General features: G+C 26.7%; 4 protein-coding genes across 4 annotated transcripts; 2 read left to right on the forward strand and 2 right to left on the reverse strand.

The window, feature by feature from the left end:
• The first annotated feature begins 535 nt into the window (after window positions 1-535).
• LOC128963843 (RUN and FYVE domain-containing protein 2-like) lies at window positions 536-5,399 on the forward strand. Its single transcript, XM_054310366.1, has 10 exons — window positions 536-977; window positions 2,736-2,906; window positions 3,007-3,124; window positions 3,206-3,532; window positions 3,625-3,699; window positions 3,800-4,267; window positions 4,478-4,564; window positions 4,659-4,883; window positions 4,990-5,116; window positions 5,200-5,399. Exons 1-10 carry the CDS (start codon window positions 644-646, stop codon window positions 5,335-5,337), a joined length of 2,070 nt encoding a protein of 689 aa, XP_054166341.1. The 5' UTR covers window positions 536-643; the 3' UTR covers window positions 5,338-5,399.
• Window positions 5,400-5,672: 273 nt separating this feature from the next.
• On the reverse strand, window positions 5,673-7,309 carry LOC128964259 (methylthioribose-1-phosphate isomerase-like). The gene is made up of 6 exons (XM_054310837.1): window positions 7,052-7,309; window positions 6,587-6,985; window positions 6,449-6,513; window positions 6,202-6,360; window positions 5,934-6,132; window positions 5,673-5,874 (listed from the first exon to the last, which is right to left on the reverse strand). Exons 1-6 carry the CDS (start codon window positions 7,179-7,181, stop codon window positions 5,762-5,764), a joined length of 1,065 nt encoding a protein of 354 aa, XP_054166812.1. The 5' UTR covers window positions 7,182-7,309; the 3' UTR covers window positions 5,673-5,761.
• Window positions 7,310-11,216: 3,907 nt separating this feature from the next.
• LOC128964143 (ubiquitin-conjugating enzyme E2 E1-like) lies at window positions 11,217-13,199 on the forward strand. Its single transcript, XM_054310702.1, has 7 exons — window positions 11,217-11,935; window positions 12,030-12,080; window positions 12,183-12,225; window positions 12,296-12,385; window positions 12,472-12,619; window positions 12,734-12,920; window positions 13,098-13,199. Exons 1-6 carry the CDS (start codon window positions 11,556-11,558, stop codon window positions 12,829-12,831), a joined length of 810 nt encoding a protein of 269 aa, XP_054166677.1. The 5' UTR covers window positions 11,217-11,555; the 3' UTR covers window positions 12,832-12,920; window positions 13,098-13,199.
• Window positions 13,200-14,098: 899 nt separating this feature from the next.
• On the reverse strand, window positions 14,099-18,503 carry LOC128964418 (BMP-binding endothelial regulator protein-like). Its single transcript, XM_054311007.1, has 9 exons — window positions 18,366-18,503; window positions 17,092-17,750; window positions 16,231-16,380; window positions 15,981-16,136; window positions 15,525-15,882; window positions 15,238-15,410; window positions 14,933-15,117; window positions 14,592-14,725; window positions 14,099-14,466 (listed from the first exon to the last, which is right to left on the reverse strand). The coding sequence occupies exons 1-9, from the start codon at window positions 18,481-18,483 to the stop codon at window positions 14,099-14,101; spliced, it is 2,301 nt and encodes a 766-aa protein (XP_054166982.1). The 5' UTR covers window positions 18,484-18,503.
• Between the last annotated feature and the right edge of the window lie 2,080 nt (window positions 18,504-20,583).

The raw sequence follows: 20,583 nt of genomic DNA on the forward strand, positions 1-20,583 counted from the left end.
AATAAATATATTAAAATTGAAATTTACTTATTAATTATTATTAAATTTACTTACTTAATATCTAAGTTTTTTATACTATTTATTCTAATAAAATAAAAATATTATTTTCCCTTTTCTGAGGATAAAGGGATGGAAACTAAATTATATTTTCCATAGAAAATTGGATGGAATTTTATTAGGAAACTTCCCTCATTGGAAAAAGTTGCTCTGAATTATAATATTGTAATAAAAACCAACAAAAATAAAAATAAAATAAAATGTAAAATATTTTTTTATCTCAATATATTTGACACCAATTTTGACGTTTGATTCTATTATTTACTTACAGTTTGTAAATAAATGATAAAACTATTAATACATTTGTATTTTGTGATTGATATGACCATCGATGACACTATCAATTAAAATTAATCCAACAATTATTTAATTGTTTACACACACAAAATTTACCATGATCATTATTATTATTTATTTGTAATTTAAAACAACAAAAAATTCAATATATTTTTATTATTTTAAAAAAATAATTGTTAATTCAAAAATGTCTTATCGATTATCAATTGTCATCTGAGTTGTCCACCAAAAAACAAAACAAAACAACAGTGTCTTTCAAATTTTGCCTCAAAGACAACACAGATCAGCAATGGGTGATAATAGCGTCGACAACGACAACAATCTCAGGACAACAACAACAACGACGACAACAAAAGCCGATTGCCGTACAACAGCTGTTGTGGTGGCAACCAATGGACACACAAATGAAGAGTTTGTTGCGGTCGCCGTCGCCGACAACAACGACAAGATTGTCGTCAATGGAAACGGTGTGTCCAACAATTCAATAGCCGTCGGCCGCAAGATATCGATTAAGTCAAACAAGAGTCAAACAAGTGATAAGTCGATGGTGTCGTCGACGACAACAACAACGGCCAGTAGTAGTGATGGTCACAGCAGTATTGGACAGACGGCTACTAAAAGAGGTAATCGTTTGTTAGTTTTTTTTTATAAATTAATTAATTAATGGATCTGTTATTTGTGTGTTAATTAAAAAAACCCGATAATTGATTGAATTGTTTGTTTTTGTTTTCAACTAATAGTAATAATAAATAATTTGAAAAACGCCTAAAAAATGTATTGTCTTATCATTTCATAGAAATGGTGTGAATATTGAAATTTTAATTATAATAATTGTTATCACAATATAAGTAAATGTGTTGTTTGTGTCAACAATTTTTTTGTTGTTGAGATAATTATCACCGAAAAAAAAACTTATAGACAGACAAAAAATATTTTAAAGTTTAATTCAAAATAAATTATATGAAAAAAACTTTGTTTTTCTAATGATTTAATTTCAATTTATAGATTATTTTTTTTATTTGTGTGTATAATTTATGTATTAAATACCGGTATATATTATCACTGCATATGATATGATATTTAATATATGATATGATATTTATAGTTTAGGTATTTATAGTATTAATATTAATTTATAATTGATCATTTTTTTTTTTGAAGTATAATTGATATTTCAATTGCTTATGTGTATCGGTATAATTATAAAAAAAAAACTTAGACATATACTAAACAAACAACTTATTTATTAGATAATAATTTCTGATATTTACTAATATCATAAAATATCATATATTAGACATAATAATCTATATTTTATGCACTTTTTTTGTACAACATATTGTACAATATTACATACAAATCGAAAATTTTAGCTATAATTTTATATTTATTAAGCTAAATCCGGAATTAATCATAGATTTAGTAAAATGGTATTAAATAATAATATTTATATAGTTTTGATTATCACATATATGTTAGTATTAATACACAAAATCAATATGTTATATAAAATTGATTTTTATATAATTAATAATAATATTAGTAAAATATATTTCCAAATAGTAATTATTAGTGGAATATTACACGATTTAAATGTATTAATTATTTAGTCAATAATTATGCAACTATAATGTATAGTAAATCAATTATAATATTTAAAGGTGACATAATTATTTTTTTTTAATACTGTATATAAACTTTTTAATATTGCAAATTTTAATTTTGTTAATCATGATGTTTAACAAACATTTTTTATACATAGTTTAATAAAATATTTTTGTGAAATAGTAATTTAAAATAATTTTTTCTTAAATTATATTTAGTGAAATAGTTTAGACTATTTATTTAGGGTGATTTTTTAAAAAAAATATAACCTAGGACTTATACTTTACTATAATGTATATGTATTAATCAATTTGAAATACAGTACAAAATCATGTTATTTATAAACATTTTTCATTACCATTTTCATAGGTATTCAGTAAATTATTTTTATTAAATGATGATTAAAAAGGCAAACAAAGCTAAAATATCTTTATATAAAAAAAGATATGATTAGACAATAAGTAATCATAAGTAATATTGACATTTGTTTGACTATATATAATGAAATTTTTAGTACGTTTTGTTAAGCATTTTAGTGGAGTTAATAATTTTTAGATTTATTAAATAAAAACCAAAAATATTATTATTATTTTATTTAAATAATGTCTAATCGTTTAACTCATTATAAAGTGTTAGCTTCGGGCGATTGGCTGGTTTTGGCCAATAAAAAGCATTTAATACACAGTTTTAATAAATGTTTGCATTAAAAATAAATTTATTGATTAATTATTTTTTATTATAAAAATATGTTTTTTCTATCTCTTTGGGATTTTCAGACCGAAATCGATGGTCAATCGAGAGATCAAATTACGTGAATCTCATGAAACTGATTGTCAAAGAACTGATCGAAAGTTCAGCGAAAACCAGGCGTATCGTTGACTCGACAAACATCTCATTAAATAATTTATTCATTTTATTGGAGATAATTTTCAGACACGGACTCAAATGTATGCACAAAAAAACATATTATTATTATTGTAAACCATAAAGTGATTGAATACTGATTGATATTTAATTGTTTGACTTCAACAACAACAACAAAATCAGCTAAAAAAGGTATTTTCGAGACCAAAAAGGACATTTGGGCCATCATTGAGATCGTCGAAAAGTTATCGCCCGATGCCTCAGATATTACTACCAGTGCCCGACAGGTTCCGACTGTTAGGTATGATTTGTTTTTTTTTTTGATTTTGTGGTTAGTTTTTATTTAATGGCAATTCATTTCAACAAAATAAATAATTAAAAGGACTTCATTGGGCAAAGCGAGAGCTTGGATGCGATTGGCGTTAATGAAGAAACGATTGTCCGATTATTTTCGACTTCTACTGGAAAATCGGGAAATCTTATTGAATGATTACTATGAAGACATGTCGATAATGATGTCCGACGAGGCAGTTGTCATCGGCGGACTACTTGTCGGACTCAATATTCTTGATTGCAATTTTTGTGTCAAAGAAGACGACTTGGATTCAAACGACGCTGTTATCGATTTGTCTTTGTATTTGAAAGATAACATACAATTTGATACTTCAGATTATGATTGGAGAGAACAGAACCACGAAAATGACAAATGGTATCAAATAGTTAAACATTTGGCTATCAATTAGCTGTTTTTTGAGGATTATTTAAAAACAAAAATTATTATTAAATAATAATTTTTTACAGCAATGGTGTCGGAGATAATATATCAATAGTTTTGGACCAAAAAAATTATGTCGAAGAACTTAACAAACATTTAAGGTATGTATGAATTTAAATGATTTTTTTTTAAAAAATTAATTAAAATAATTTTATATTTTTAAAACTAATTTTATATTTAATTACATAAACTAATTATTAGCGCAACGGTTGTCAACTTAGAGCACAAATTAGAAACACTTCAAACAGATAATACATTGATGAAAGAAGAGTTGGAAACGTTAAGAAATATTGACAAATGCTATGATATTGTTAAGTCATCGGAAGTCGAAACTATTAACAAATACAAAGAAGAAGTATCACAGTTAGAGGAACAGCTTAAACAAGAAGTTCAAAAACGAGAAACTGTTGAAAAAGAATTGGAAAGTCAAGTGTTTCTGAAGACAGAAGCGGAAACAGCGATGCAATTGTTGGAAAGGGATGTTCTAGAAAAACAAGACACAGTTATTACACTTCGTAGACAACTAGAAGATGTCAAAGCAATCAATCTTCAGATGTATAATAAACTGCAAGAGTGCGAGACATCCATTAAAAACAAATGCAATCATATCACACATCTCGAACAGAATATCTCATCGATGGCTACAAATGTTTCTAAACTCGAGGCCAAGTATACCAATCACTGACAACTTTTTTTTTCTTTAATTTAAATTTAATATCTATTGTATACATATAAAAAAAATCTAATAAAATTTTTAATTAAATAAATAATTGCATGATTATTATGATCTAATAGTAACATTTTTTATTAATGTTTTGTTTATAAAAAAAGCTATATTTATAAATATGTTTTTTTTCTTCTTATGTTTTCATCACAAAGAATCTCTTCATATGAAAAACAACGACAAAATGCTGAGGAAAGCAATCAAAAACTTAACGAAAAGCTAACAGATGTTGAAAGCCAAAGGTAGTCGTAAACCGTTAAGACTTTTAATTATAAGTTATTTTTTTTGTTGATAATTATAATTGTTTTTTTTGTTGTTAAATGATTGCTCATAAAGAATATCATCCGAAAGGGATGCCATCATAGAGAAGGAATGGCGAACCACTCTTCAAACGTTGATCGATGAACAACAGGAACAGATTACTTCATTGCAACATCAGATGGAAAACATGAGACGAACTTCAAGCGAAGCCAATCATACAAAAAGCGAAAATCATGTGCTGAAGAAACGAATTGCCGACTATGAACTGTCGTTAGAGGAAATGGGAAGACAATTGCAAGAGTTAGTTATCATTATATCTATCATAGATATGGATGAATCAATGGATTGTCATTTATTGATAATTGATTTATTATTATTATTATTCTAACCAAACATATATATATAGCTCCAAACTTGAAGTGGACGGCCTTAAAGAGAGCACCGGTAAACTGAAAGAAGCCGTTTGGACTGATGATAAAAACAGTGCCGATTGTCATCAATGTTCAAAACCGTTTTCAATTGCTAGAAGAAGGGTAACTCTTAATATCTATATATATATATTTATATCTGATCCAATTTACTGATTGTTGATTGTATTGTTAATATTATTATTTAGCATCACTGTCGAAGTTGTGGCGAAATATTTTGCGGCAATTGTTCCAACAATGAAATGCCTCTTCCGTCCAACAAAAAGCCGGTCAGAGTTTGCGATTCGTGTCACGCTTTTCTTCTCGAACGATATTCGGCCACTTAAGAGACAATTATTTTATTATTAATGAATTTATATAAATTATACAAATTATTGAGAGAGAGAGAGAGAGAGAGAGAGAGAGAGAGATCACTCATATATTTATTTTTTAAGACATATTTATTATTATTATTATTATACTTATGACTATACTAGCGATACTGTATTTGTACAACAAAAACGAAGAATCTGATTACAAAATTATTTATACAAATCAAAAGATCAATTTATTTTTAACATGAAATATACAAACAATTAATACATATATAAATTTATATTTATGTAAATTATATTTGTTAAACAACAACAAGTTTTTTTGTGAAAAAATATTTTATTACCCGTTTTATTAAAAAAAAACAACAAATTACTAATTTTCTAATGAATTTTCTGAATTGATTTTCTGAAATAAATTGTCTGTAATTTTTTTATTTTAGTTGATTTTAGTCTTGAGCTCATTTGGGGCGAAGACACCCAATTCAGTGATGATTCCGGTTATCAACTCATTGGGCGTCACATCGAAAGATGGATTCCAGCATTTGATATCTGATATCAATTATAATATTAATATATAAATTCAATTTATTTAGAGGACACAGTCATACCGGCAGCCGTTATTTGAATGCCGCCAATCTTTTTGATCTCATCGGCCGGTCGCTCTTCAATTGGTATCTCATTACCGCTCTGTTTGCTCATATCGATGGTACTCAGCGGCGAAGCGACAAAAAATGGCACCGAATGGTATTTGGCCAGAACCGCTATCTGATAGGTGCCAATCTTGTTGGCCGTATCGCCGTTGGCCACCTTATTAATTGATTTAATAATAAGTAAATCATTTAATTAAAACAATCATCTGTTACTTAATCCACATACCACTCGATCAGCTCCGACCACAACGGCGTCGACAGTTTTGTTTTTGAAAAGAGCGGCCACCATATTGTCGCAGATCAATGTCGACGGTATCTTATCGGTCAACAGTTCCCAAGCGGTCAGTCGCGAGCCCTGATTGTATGGACGCGTTTCGGTGCAATACTGTGGGTTTGGGTTTTGAACAACTAATTGTCACTCAATTATTTGATATAAATTTTGTAATAATTAATCTAAATATATGTATACTAACGGCGTGGGTCAGACTATTGGTTAAATGCAACGATCGGATAACTCCCAGTGCTGTCCCATAACCGGCTGAAACAGTATCACAAAATTGTTATTTTTTAAAAAAAAATCTTAAAACTATACAAAAAATTTTAATCTAAACCTGTGGCCAGACTTCCCGTATTGCAATGCGTCAGTATAGTCACCGACTCTTTATTGGCCAACGACTTGATATGTTTGGCACCGAAATCGCCGATTGCTTTGTTGGTATTGATATCGATTTGCAACAAATTTACCGAATATTCAGTCAATTGATTGACCATAGCTTCGAACGAAACATTTGAATCGGTCGACAATTTTAGGGCCAATTGAACCAATTGTTTGCATTCTTTGTCAATGTTGACGGCCGTCGGCCGCGAAGTGCACAGATATGTACACTGATCTCTCAGTCGCGACAATAGCAGCTCTTTGTTGTCATTGAACGGACTGATCAACTGTCGATCGTTTAGTTCAACGGCAACACTCAGAACGGCCAGAATAGCTATGGCCGGAGCGCCGCGAACTAACAAATAAAAAAAACAAATGGTTAGACACTTGCAATTGGTTTCGGTATTTTGTGTGGACATACCTTTCATCGAATGTATGGCATTCCAGGCATCGGTAACATTGTTAATGTCTTCGTACTCCACTTGCAGCGGAAGTTTCAATTGATTCAATATTTTCAACTTATTCTTCGAGAATATTATCGATTCTACCATTTTTTTGGTTTCTTCTTCAAAAGTACTGATAGTATAGGTTTTGATAGTCGAAACAATGGTATTAATTAATTAATTAATTAATTAAAATCTAAATGTTTTTGTCACACACACAAGGTTTACAGATAATTATTTTATTAATAAAAAAAAAAGTTTCAAATAATTTCAATGCAAAAAAGTTTTTCAATGACTTATTATTAATATAGTAGTGATATTCAGCTAATCATCAATTTGTTAATTATATTATTATACAGTATACTAATGTATAAGTTATAATGATTGAGAAATTATTATCATCATTGAAGTTGCAAATATCATACCGGTGTTATCAATATTATCAATTTAAAAACTTTTTATATTTTATAAAAACACATTTATTTACTACAACAAAAATTTGCACTTAAATTAATATTTAATTTATATATATATATATCTGAGAATATAACAAATGTAAGTGAATTAATAATTACCAATAATAATAGTATTTTATTTTTTTTAAATATATTAAATATTATTATTAAACTAATGTTACAGACAAAATATTTAGTTTAAATGGCAAAACACATGATTGTGTGTTTGAAAAAATAAATAAATAAATAAAAAAATTAACCCACGATAAGCGCAAACTCACCAATGTACATTTTTATGATACTACAGTATAATATATTTGTATTAACAATACACTACCAGTATTTAAGTAGACTATAATAATAATATTTACTGTACTTTATTATTATTATTATTATTATTTAATACAGAATAATAGATATATGATTTTTAACGATAAGATTTTTGCAAATGATATATAAATTGTAACCTACTGTTGAAAAAATTCAATTTCTATTGTATTATATTTTTCATTATTATAGAAATTTTCATCATCATTATTATTATTATTGTTATAGAAAAGTAAGTAATTTAAAAATTATTTAAATTATACTATTATAATTTATTGTCATAATTAAACAAATTAAATGTTTATAATTTTTTTTAAAGACAACACATTAATTTAATATATTTAGCTTTTATAATTAAATTTTGTTGTCCAAATATATTAATATATATCCTTATATATATAAATAATTATATTTAATTGCTAAAGATTATGTATATATTGTATATTATCTTAAATTAATATAATATAGTTTACTTATTATACAAAACTATATATATATATATGATATATTTTTTTAATAATTTTTCTAAATCATTAAAATATAATGAATTTTGTCAAAAGTTTTAATTTACAATATATAGAGTAAATATATATACTATATTTAATTAAAATATATCATCTCATTAGTATCAAAAATAGCTGATTAAAACTGAAATTTTACTGAAATATATATTATAAATCATTAAATTATAAAATTAAACAATACATCAAACTATTATCTATAAAATTAACATATTCTTAATTATAGAAATAAAACTACATATCGTTTTCATGTATGTAATTGTCATTTTTATGATAGTGATAATGATATCTTAATTTACAGTATAAATATATTAATTAACTCACACTAATATAAGCAAATAATTAAATAGATTTTTATTTAAAGAAAACATTGAAAGCATTATCAATGATATTATACTATAATATAATATTTGATATTATATTTTGATAAAATCTCGATATTTTTTTCAATTCAACATTTAATATAACGTTTCCGTATTTAATAAAATTAATATTTATTTAACATAAGACTACAATATATACGGTATATATATATATATAAAGAAAACATATAAATGTCTAATAAATGAGTCACAATAATACTATACTATTGCTGTTATGTGTGGGCATCGGTATCATTGTTACATAACAGGCGGCTAACAAATAATATTATAATAATAAAAAAAATCTAACATTTCTTTGTGTTAGTTTCTACATATATTTATACAGTAATACTCTATATATGCTGTATATACTGTATATATGTTTGTTATCCTCTTTTATCATATTCATCACTGACAAACACACACACAAACACACACACAATCAAAGCTAATACTGTATTATAATAATAATAGCGACACTATAATAATAATAATAATAAAACTTTTGCATTTATATATTACTATAGTATTATTAAACCATGCATTGGATTACTGGGTATATTGTATATAAGTTATATCATTTAGTAGGCATCAAAAATATGTGATGAGGTGTGTAATTACATTACACGCAATTTTAGTTTTTTATATATATACGTTTATTATAACATATTTATCTGTAATTGTATTTATATACATTTCTTTAGTTAATGCCAATTTTCGACACACAATAATATATTACTTATAATAGCATAACATTTATTTATTTTATACTCACATAAAAAATTCACTACTGAATGAATATTGATAAATAGATATAACATTTTATCGTACAGTATATAAGTATATATCGATCAATGTTTATAAGCAAATTTTATATATCATTTATAAATTATATATGGTTTATATATTTTTATTTTTTTTAACAAAAAAAAACTTGTATATCTTAAATATCTAAATATGCAAATTATGTGCCAATTTTATTGGTTTTGTTGGTTAATATGATTCATAATGTATTTTTAAATGTGAGATTTTTTTTTTATAAATCTAAAAAAATATACACTAATATAGTAACAAAATAACTTTATATATACACCAGTTTATGTAAAGTATAGTATGTTTGATGATTGTTGTTAAATGATATGATAAGTTTAGAATAATTTTTTTTATTATTAAATAATAATTTTTGTTTGTTAATGTTAATTTATTATAATATATTCATATAACATTTTTCATTCAAGTAATTTGTTAAAAAAAAGTAATTAATAGTTTTATTTTAGTTTTTATATGCAATACTAACTTACATAATACTGTTATTAGTAAAATAAATAATAAAATATCATTTTTTAAAAAAAACTAATCAAATCAATTTGTTTAACAACAACACAAAAATAAATAAATAAAATTTAATTCAAAACTATTTTCCAAATAACAAAAAATAAAATAAATATACTACTAATACATATCACTTGAAAAAAATTGAATTAATTAAAAATTATTTATTCATTTTGTATTAATAATAATAATAATTAAATTTAGTTATTTTACAGTAGTATTTTTGTTGATGTTGTTGTTAACTTAATGATTAATTTATCATTTTTATTTTCTACAGTAAAAATTCATACAGTATATACCTATAATATATTTATATAATTTATATATATATATGGTGAAATTTATAGCATTGGCCCTAATACAGTATTTTTTTACCTACTGTGCTTTATGCTACCTGTGCTTGTTTGTATAGTACAGTATTTTTTTCCTACTATTAGTATAATACCAGTATAGTATAATTGAAAACACTGAAAGTTATTAACTAACACTAACGCACACAAAAAAAACGATATTATCATTATTATAAGGAAAAAAACCTATTAAATGCTTATAAAATTACTAAACAAAAAAAACTTAATACTATAATTTATATATACTGTATTATATATATATATATATATACCTATTTCGATGCAATTAATATAAATTGTCATTTCAAATTTTTCTATTTTTTTTATTTAAAAAAAAACAATTATCATATTATATTTTTGGTTACCAAAAAAAACTATATATAAAATAAAATAAATCATCGATCCTATCGATGTTTTTGCAAAAATTCAATAACAATACAAATACAGTACTATTAATACTGTAGTGAATATACAGTGTGTGTGTGTGTAATACACACTGTGTGTGTATATTATACTGTATATACAATACTGTATACTTAACGTACTAACAAAAAACATGTGTGTCATTTAATTGAATTTATCATAGCGACAGTCGACTGTAGTTTTTTTTAGTTGTAAATGTGGGCGGAGTTTATGGTATATCTCAGTGTAGGCGTTCAAAGTAAGGCCACTGTATGTTATAATATTTGCTTTGATAGGATACAGTCTATCATCCAGTATTGAGTACACACACACATATCAATACAATGCTATTCAATAGGTGTAGTCAACTAATATAACTACAGTGCAGTCAATGTATAGACAACGACATACAGCAAATAAAATGTATATTCAATTGAATGCTTGAATGTTGTATTAAACTCAAAGTGTAGAGAAAGCCTAACATATATAATACCATTAGTTATAATATATTGTATATTATTTTGTGACTCTTTTAGTCAGTCAGTCAGTCATTCATTGAATGGAAACATATTTTTATATATTATATTAAAAATCACAGCATTTTGTTGTATTGGCCACTCATTGTCCATACATTGACCGCCCGATTGTCCACCAAAACAGCAACGGACAACAACAACATCATCGTCATTGTTATCATCCAACAACTGATCCATAAGAAGAAGAAGAAGAAGACATGAGCGAAGACCGACTTGAAAGGGACAGAAATAAGAAGATGAGAGTAAGCGCCGACAGCGTCAGCGGCGGTTCGTCATCGATGGCGGCCGCCGGGTCGGTGACGGGCGGCGCCAGCGGTAACAGTTCGCAAACAAGTGCGACGGCGGCTGCGGTAGCGGCCGCCGGCACCAGTGCCAACACCACTGTTAACCGGCATGTGGCCAGACATACGAACAATAACAACAATAGTGTTAACGGCAACAGCGGCAGCCAAACCAATACTACTACTACTACTAGTAATAGCAATGATAGACAAAACGGTGACAATAAAGACAACGTCAGTAAAGACATTAAAATGAATCCAAAGATGTCGAAAGCCTTGAGTACTAGCGCTAAGAGGTTTGTTGTTGTTGTTATAGTCYAAYGACTATCTWATTGATACCACCGATGACTAACATCATTGAATTGTTTGTTTTTTCTTTGAATCTGACAGAATTCAGAAGGAGTTGGCAGAAATTACATTAGATCCGCCACCAAATTGCAGGTTTGTTGTCAGATTAGATCTAATTTGATTGATTGATTGACCACTATTTGTCCTCTACATGTAATTACATTTACTGACCGAAACTGTTTGCTCTTTTTTTAGCGCCGGACCTAAAGGCGATAACCTCTACGAATGGGTTTCAACTGTAAGTAAATTTGTTTATTGATTGATTGATTGATTTAATAATTAATTTTATTTGTCTACTGAATGTCCAGATTCTTGGACCTCCCGGATCCGTATACGAAGGCGGCGTCTTTTTCCTTGACATTCACTTTTCACCGGAATATCCATTCAAACCACCAAAGGTTCATCACTTTTGGACTGTTTTTTTTGAGATAAAAATAATTGTATTAACTTTTTTTTGTCTTTGTCTTCTTAAATGAACTGTTAGGTAACATTTCGGACCCGTATATACCATTGCAATATCAATAGCCAGGGTGTCATCTGTCTGGACATACTGAAAGATAACTGGAGTCCAGCGCTAACCATATCCAAGGTGTTGCTCTCTATATGTTCACTATTGACCGATTGTAATCCAGGTTAGTGTTTAAAAAAATAGTTATTTATTTAATTAAATCCAATAACTAAACCGCACACATATGATCCACCCTCCACTATATACCGGTACCTGTCATCTGCTGCACCTCCGATAGCTGACCCGTTAGTTGGTAGTATTGCCACTCAATTTCTACAGCATAAGGATGAACACGACCGGATCGCCCGATTGTGGACCAAACGTTATGCCACATAATTACCGTTTATTAAAAAAAATAAATATAAATAGGGTTTCCGATTGTTTATTGCATATATAATAACTAATTTGATTTCACCCATTGATCTGTAAGTTTATTTATAGATTTTTTCTCGCTAATTATGTTAAACAAATTGTTTTTTAATAATAATTATTTATATTTGTTTTTTTCATGTGATATATATAATAATAATAATAATTTGTTTGTCAATCTATTTGATTGAACAAAACAATCAAACAAACAAATAATAATAATAATATTGTAGATAATAGTTGAGTGATCGTAATAGTCATTTACCAGCAAATATCATGTCATTTGAACGATTCAATTATAATTTAAATTTATAATTAAAAAACAAATTATCGACTGATTTATTTAATTAAAAAAAAGAGACAAAAAAGAGTTTATAGTAATTATTAAAAAAAATTACTCGATTGTAATGTATATTATTATTAAATTAATTAATTTTGTCGTATTTTTTCATCTTTATTTTTTTGTGTAAATGTTTTAAATAGTTTGTGCCTATTTTATTGTATAATCTTTTTTTTTTGAATTATATATATATATATATATATAAATTTTCCATATTTCATACATATCTATACATTTCTAATAAATAAATTAATTGTAATTCAATTTGTTTATTATTATTTTTTTTAGTTTATTTTTTATCAAAAAAATTAATAATAATAATTGAGTATTATGCTGACTTATATTATGCTAACAATAATAATAATAATAAATTAACAATAATTGATATAAATTATATAATGAAGCAGCGATATCTTTTTTTTATATATAATTATTTTAATGATATTACATTGAAATTTAATGTTTGATTTTATTGTTTGTAATGTATTTTTTTGATTAATTTGATCGATATTATTGAATAATTATATTAGATGTGATATAATTATATAACAATAATTATTATATAACATGTAGTGTGTGTTTGTATTATTTAATTGAATATAGCGAACCAATTGATGATCACTTAATTTTGTGATAAATTAATGATTTTTTTGTTGTTTTGTTATATAATTAATGATATGGACTAAAACAATGAATTTGTACATAAAATTATATATATATATAAATATATAGACTAGTCATAATCGTTATTTCAAAATAATAGTAAAATTGATCGATAGGTAGAGAGAGAGAGAGAGAGCGATAAAATTATATAATTGATTTTATACAAAAAATATACAAATTATGGTTTAAATTATAAATAATGATAATTATAATAATAATAATTAAAAATGATTAGTTGTCAACAATTTGTTCGTCTTTCACCAGTATATTATCATTAATGATAGATCCGCTGGACTCTTGTGCCGCATCCTCACCAGTGATGGTAACATTATTATTGTTATTATAAGTATTATTATTATTATTATTTACAACTCGCGGACACAGTTGTTTATAGATGCACTGTCCATTATGCCATACCTGGCCAATTGGACACTCGCATCCAGGTCGACACTTTCGTTTTCGACAATTGGACCTCTCATGAGTATTATTATTATTATCAATAATAGTATTATTATTATTATTATTGGGACTGTTTTGACACGTCCTCTTGCACTGTGAGGTACACGTCGAGAATGTCGATCCCGACGGACATTTCATTGCTATTATATATAATAGAGATAATTATATTAATTATATATATATGTAATATAATTAATAGTATTAGTAGAAAATATCAATTATTTTTTGATTAATAATAACAATTGTTTTAATTGCAAATACAAACCGTCGCATAAGATTTTTTTCTTCCAGTGTTGRCTATAAAAGCCTAACTTTTGGCATTGATTTGCATACGACTGGATTGCAGTGCAATGACAGACATTATTCTTATGACACGAACAGACATCCGATAAGCACTTCCTATAAAAAAAAAGTTTTGTTTGTTTGAGAGAAAGTTTTATTATAATATACTGTATATATATATATATATATATATGAGTCACATATTTTTCATATCATATGATATTTTTATGAATTATGAATAGTAATGGCAAAAAAAACTTGCAATTTAGAGAAAATACTACAGTAGTAGTAGTGGTAGTAGTTGTAGATGAAAGTGATAGTTACCCGAAATATGGTGTTATACTGACAGAAGTGTGACACTGTCTGAATAGGGCTGACTTAAGWATATTACACGTATTGATGGCATTATGTCTTTGTTCCCAGTCTTTGAATCCGCATTTCAGTCGACTTTTCATCGATTTTGTCATCGACTCCATGACTGCTGACTCGCAAATGACATTTTTTCCGACCTAATAATTATCATAATAATAATATTAATAATATAAATATCATTACAATTGTAGATAAATTTTGACCCATTATTTAGAAAGAGAGAGAGAGAAAAAAATGGTTAAGAAATGTTTGCATACTTTCCACGAATGGATAAACTGATTGACTTCTGTATAGATTTTGCCTCTTTTAGTAAGAAAGTCGTCATTCGGGTCGTTGTTATAGTTGCCGCAGAGGCCACACGTTTTTGATTTAAACTCCGGCGGAACCAGTATTTCAACCGAGTTTCCCGATTCCCAAATCACTTTAATACCTTTGAAAATAATTACCGTTAATTGATTATTCAAACCATTAATAATAATAATTTACTAGAAATATCATATTWWAAAAAATTATTGATCAATCAATCAATCCAATAATGTTATACCAATATTAGCTCTGATGATCACTTTATTGAGCTCTTGAACCACCGATAGTATGCCTAATCTAATGTGTGGCAAACGTACTCTTTTACGGCCAACTGTCACTTTGGCCGACTGTCCCAAACGTACTTTAATATCGTCTATTTTAACCATAATTGTCGATCCGGTAAAAAACGAACTATTATTCTTGAATTCCGTATTATTTGTTTTATTATGATATTTGTTGACAATATGTACGGAAAAGGCCTTATTAGTGCAATCCCTGGCCAATATGTAATTGCATTTACCGCTGTAGTTATACTCTCGGCCATCAAATGTCTGATAGTGTGTCAGATTGTTGGTTATCTTGCAGACGGCATCCTCCTATTATCATCACAGATATATATATAACACAATAATAAATATACAGTTATTTTCGTTGTTGTTGAATATTAATAAAAAAAATTGTTGTCAAAAAAAACCTCAACACACGATCGGCAACAGTCACCACTTAGACGGATCAGTTTGTATCGTTTGGGACAAACCAGATCTTTGTCGCAGGTCTTGGCCTTACATCTGACCTCTCCGTTAACGCACGAACACTCCGAGCACTTGTTTAACATCCATTTTTCGCCCGTCTATAGTATAGTATAGCAAAAATAAATAATTATATGATAGACGCGTTAATAATAATGTAGTTTTTTTTAATATAAATATATTTTTTTCAAATACCTTATACTCCTTTCCCCGATATGAACAAGTAGTTTGAACTTCCTGTGGTTCGTGACATTTTGGACAACACTCGCCTAACTCTGTGATCTGATACATAGGCGGACAGTCCAATGTTGGACATACTTGTCGTTCACAGATATTTGTTGTTGACTTTGTAAATAAATAAATAGTTTTTTTTTTAAAAAAGCAATAGAAAGAGAGAGAGAGAGAATATCAAAATTAGACATTTCATTGCATGATGTGTTTGTGTGACACAATTTAATGAGTCAAACAAAACTTTATACTAAAACTTTATATTTAATTTACAAAAAAAACATTATCATTAATCTACTGTATTTTAAGATTCATTAAACAGCTAAATATCAACTATATATATATTTAAATTAAATTAAAAAATGTTTTATTATAAATTGTTGCTAATTATAACTTTTTTGTGTTCAAGTACAATAATATATAATTATATAATTTTTAAACTTCACTGTAGACTAAAATTTACTAAATATATGGTATAGTAATGGGTCATAATTTTAATGCTTTTATTTAATTGGTATATAATTTAATTATATGATATAAAATGATTTTTATTAACATTATGTTGTTTTTTAAACAATTGAAATTGAAAACAACAAACTTTCTAACTATTGTATAGACTTTTTATTATTTAAAGTTTACTATTAAAAAGTAATTTCTTTATAATTAGCGCATTGATATCAATGAAGATTTATCAAACATTATAAATAGGCAAATAAAAAAAGTTATATTTAATTACTATAGTTATAATAAATTATTTATTAGTAATAATTTATAAATCTAGCAAATAAACAGAGAAACAAATAAATAAATTTTAAAAATAAGACTTACATTGCAGACACAGGTAGAGCACTGGTCATAGTCATAGGTCTGTCCATTTCTGTATGTCTTTAATCCCATAATACAGTTGCCCTCAAAATCGTGAACTTTTCGGTGACCCTTACATATGGGACAGCACTCGTTGGGCGGTATAAACCATTTGGATTGTGGACAGGGCAACACTGGACAGGCCGGTTTCGTACAGATCATATTACCGCCGACACAGTCACACTTGACACAGGGATCAGTTATGGTGGCGTTATAGATGCTGGCAATAGTTTGTCTGCCGTTGTTGCCATTGGTCTCGCATTTGGCGCACGACGGACAACATTGGCCATCGATTTTGATGGGATTATCACACGGAATGTGACAATAGTTGGTATATTTGGTAATAACACCGGAATTGCAGACAACTGTCCGGCATTTGTCGGCGCTGTCGACAAATTTGTCGCCACTTTTGTAATACTGGCCATCGTATTGACAGCCTTTACAGACATCACAACAGGTCCTATTCTTGCCGTAATACAGTAGATAACAACCCTTATAGTTGGTGCACACCTCACGCTGACAGACCACCTCCCGGTTGAAACATTTGCATGTAATACACGGGTCGTCCGATAACAGCGACACCCGTACCCTTTCGCCTTCGTTCTGACATTTGATTACATCACCTGTTGGATCAATTTTGTGATCATTTTTTTTAGTTGAAGGTTTATTTTAGTTAAAAAATATAATCAAAAACGCATCAATAGCTTAATTACTAATTTATTCAATTGACAGAAAAAAAAATTTCCTAAATTGATATGTTTTGAAAACTTTTTTTGTTTTGTTTGTTTGAAAACTTAATTATTTAATGTTTTCTCTATCTATCTCTCTATCCCTACATTAAAAAAAATTTAATAATAAGTTTTGTTTAGAATTTCTCTAATCTTAATATAAAATTATTATTATTATTATTATCTTTTTAAACTAATTGAATATTTTTCAAGGATTCAAAATAGTTAATTATATACACATTTTAGCGAAATTAGTTATTTATTTAAATTTACAAAACGGATATTTTTATTATTTTTATTATTATTACTATTATTTGTTTAGCATTATTTGTATATACAGTATATAATTTATATATGATATATATATATAAAAAAAATCTCGTTATAAGTGTCTCATTATAAGTAAAAGTTGGCGATATGTTAAGTCTCACGACTAGTGAACGCACAGGTAGTAGTAGTAGTGATGATATGTGAAAAAAGCAATTATTACTATTATTTAGATGGTCTTACCTCTCAGCGATTGCGATGCCGATGACAACTGTGCTCTTTCAGTGCCAAACAATAGGATAGTTAGCAGTAGTAGACATGTAGACACAGAATAATAATAATAATAAGTAAAGATCGACATAATGTGGAGAAAATATCAAAAATGTTTATAATGTTTTTGTTGCAATAGTTTATGTTTGGCACACAAGTAGTAGTTTATATATATATTTACTACTGTACTGTATATATGACTTATTATAATATATATATATATATATATATTCAATATATAAGTTTTTCTCTCACTCTTTTAAGAGCCTCTAAACAGTATGTATGTATCAATGCCTTAAGCATCACTTTGAGTGAGTGCATACACACACACACACACGTTGGTAGAGGAGAGGGAGAGAGAGAGAGAGAGAGAGAGAGGCAGTGCACACATACAGCCAAACCTCAAATGCCTGTCCGCTAAGGATATGCTCACTACTGGATAGCATTGAATGGAAAAAAAATTTGTTGCACATTAAAGAAAGTGCTACCAAACAGGTCCCACCAAATGTCTGCTCCTTAAGCTATCAGTGCTTATATATATATTTATATATATATACTGTACTTATTGTACATATTCAATATATTCAAGCTAGCAAAGTGTTAGGTAGGTTGTAATCTAGCGATAGAAAGTTTATCGGAAATTTTCTCTCTCCCCTCCCCCTAAACATCGGTAAAKTTTTTTCTCACTTACCCCCGAAACTAACACCAAACAAATTAAAATAATAGTAATTCAAAGTTGATTATTATATACTAATTATACTGTACCGGGGTATTATTATTATTTTTTTACTATTAAATTTAAAACCGATATAAATCGATATCTTATTTATTGAACACACATGTAATTTATATTGTATTGTATATTACAGTATATATATTAAATAAAATTATAAATTTAAGTAACAAAATATACAGGTATTATTATTATTTAAAGTTATAATATCTACTATAAGTTATATCTAACACATTCAAATAATTTATTGACATGAAAGTAGTGTAAATATATTATATTACACAATATGGGATGAAAATCTATTTGAATATAATTCATAAAATTTATTTTTTATGAATATTTACCCATGAATTGCTATATTTTAAAAAATTTTAAATAATAAAAATCATTTTAAATTTTATTTTGTTAATATTTGTATAATATTTCATCATTTCAAATTGACTATAAAATATATTGTATATTATATACTAATTAAATTAAATATATTGTATTAATATACTATTAGTATAAATATAATATTTTACTAGATTTCCAGATAGATTAGATAAATTCAATTGAATTTGTAGTTAATATTGAAAATTATGTCCTTAAAACTTAAGGCTTATTTTTGAAACAACAACAAAAATAATACCAATTAACAATAATATAATAATAAGTCAATTAACACATAGAGAGTCAGCTTTGCTTAACAATTGTTTTCCATGAAATTATGGCCTCCGGAGGCGGGAGTGGGACTCGAACCCGGGGTCTATTTCTTGACATCACAAACAACAATTGATTACTTTAACAAATAATTTAATTATTACTATTACTATTTACTGTATAATTATATTGTAAAACCAGTTAAGTTTATCTTTTTATTTAATAAATCGACTTGTATATTATTTACAATATTACCAAGCTAATTATAAATTATTAAAAAAATATTTTTTTTTATACAAAGTTTACAATAGAAATTTTCCCTTGATACATTTTTTTAATAGAAAGTATCAATTTTTTCCCAATGTATTGCATTATTATTATTATTATTATTATTATTACAGTATCTATAATATAATATTAATATAAGTTATAATATACAGTAGTATTTGTGTTGTTTATATCAAAAAAGTTTGTTGAAAACTTTTACGTGCGTTTATTTTTATAGCTTTTCAAAAATTATGAATAAATTTAAAATTTATTACAAAATTTTCATCCCAATAATTGCCCCAATTTTCTTAAGAAATTTGACGTATTAGTCATGTTTTTTTTGTTGTTGTTGTTTGGTGTAGTTTTAAGCAAAAATTAATATATTTATTTTAACTTAAAATTAAACATTAATATAAATTTTGAAATCTGTAAAATGATAAATGCAATTAATTAGCACCTATTTTTAATGGTATTAATAATATTATTATTACTATTACTATTATATGCCAATAATAATCAAGTTTACAGTATTAGTGTTAAAAACAATAA

Source organism: Oppia nitens, unplaced genomic scaffold, assembly GCF_028296485.1.
Source record: "Oppia nitens isolate AA-2021 unplaced genomic scaffold, nextdenovo-longstitch-racon4-pilon3 scaffold8_pilon_pilon_pilon, whole genome shotgun sequence".
In the NCBI taxonomy this organism is placed as follows: Eukaryota; Metazoa; Arthropoda; class Arachnida; order Sarcoptiformes; family Oppiidae; genus Oppia; species Oppia nitens.

Excerpts from the sequence above, each read along its gene's own strand:
- LOC128963843 (XM_054310366.1), top strand. The coding sequence starts at position 644 with ATGGGTGATAATAGCGTCGACAACGACAACAATCTCAGGACAACAACA. Across the intron at positions 3,125-3,205 it reads CGACAGGTTCCGACTGTTAG|GACTTCATTGGGCAAAGCGA; the intron begins GTATGATTTGTT and ends AATAATTAAAAG. Across the intron at positions 3,533-3,624 it reads AACCACGAAAATGACAAATG|CAATGGTGTCGGAGATAATA; the intron begins GTATCAAATAGT and ends AATTTTTTACAG.
- LOC128964259 (XM_054310837.1), bottom strand. The coding sequence starts at position 7,181 with ATGGTAGAATCGATAATATTCTCGAAGAATAAGTTGAAAATATTGAAT. Across the intron at positions 6,986-7,051 it reads TGCCATACATTCGATGAAAG|TTCGCGGCGCTCCGGCCATA; the intron begins GTATGTCCACAC and ends TTTATTTGTTAG. Across the intron at positions 6,514-6,586 it reads TACGGGAAGTCTGGCCACAG|CCGGTTATGGGACAGCACTG; the intron begins GTTTAGATTAAA and ends ATACTGTTTCAG.
- LOC128964143 (XM_054310702.1), top strand. The coding sequence starts at position 11,556 with ATGAGCGAAGACCGACTTGAAAGGGACAGAAATAAGAAGATGAGAGTA. Across the intron at positions 12,226-12,295 it reads TCTACGAATGGGTTTCAACT|ATTCTTGGACCTCCCGGATC; the intron begins GTAAGTAAATTT and ends CTGAATGTCCAG. Across the intron at positions 12,620-12,733 it reads ATTGACCGATTGTAATCCAG|CTGACCCGTTAGTTGGTAGT; the intron begins GTTAGTGTTTAA and ends CACCTCCGATAG.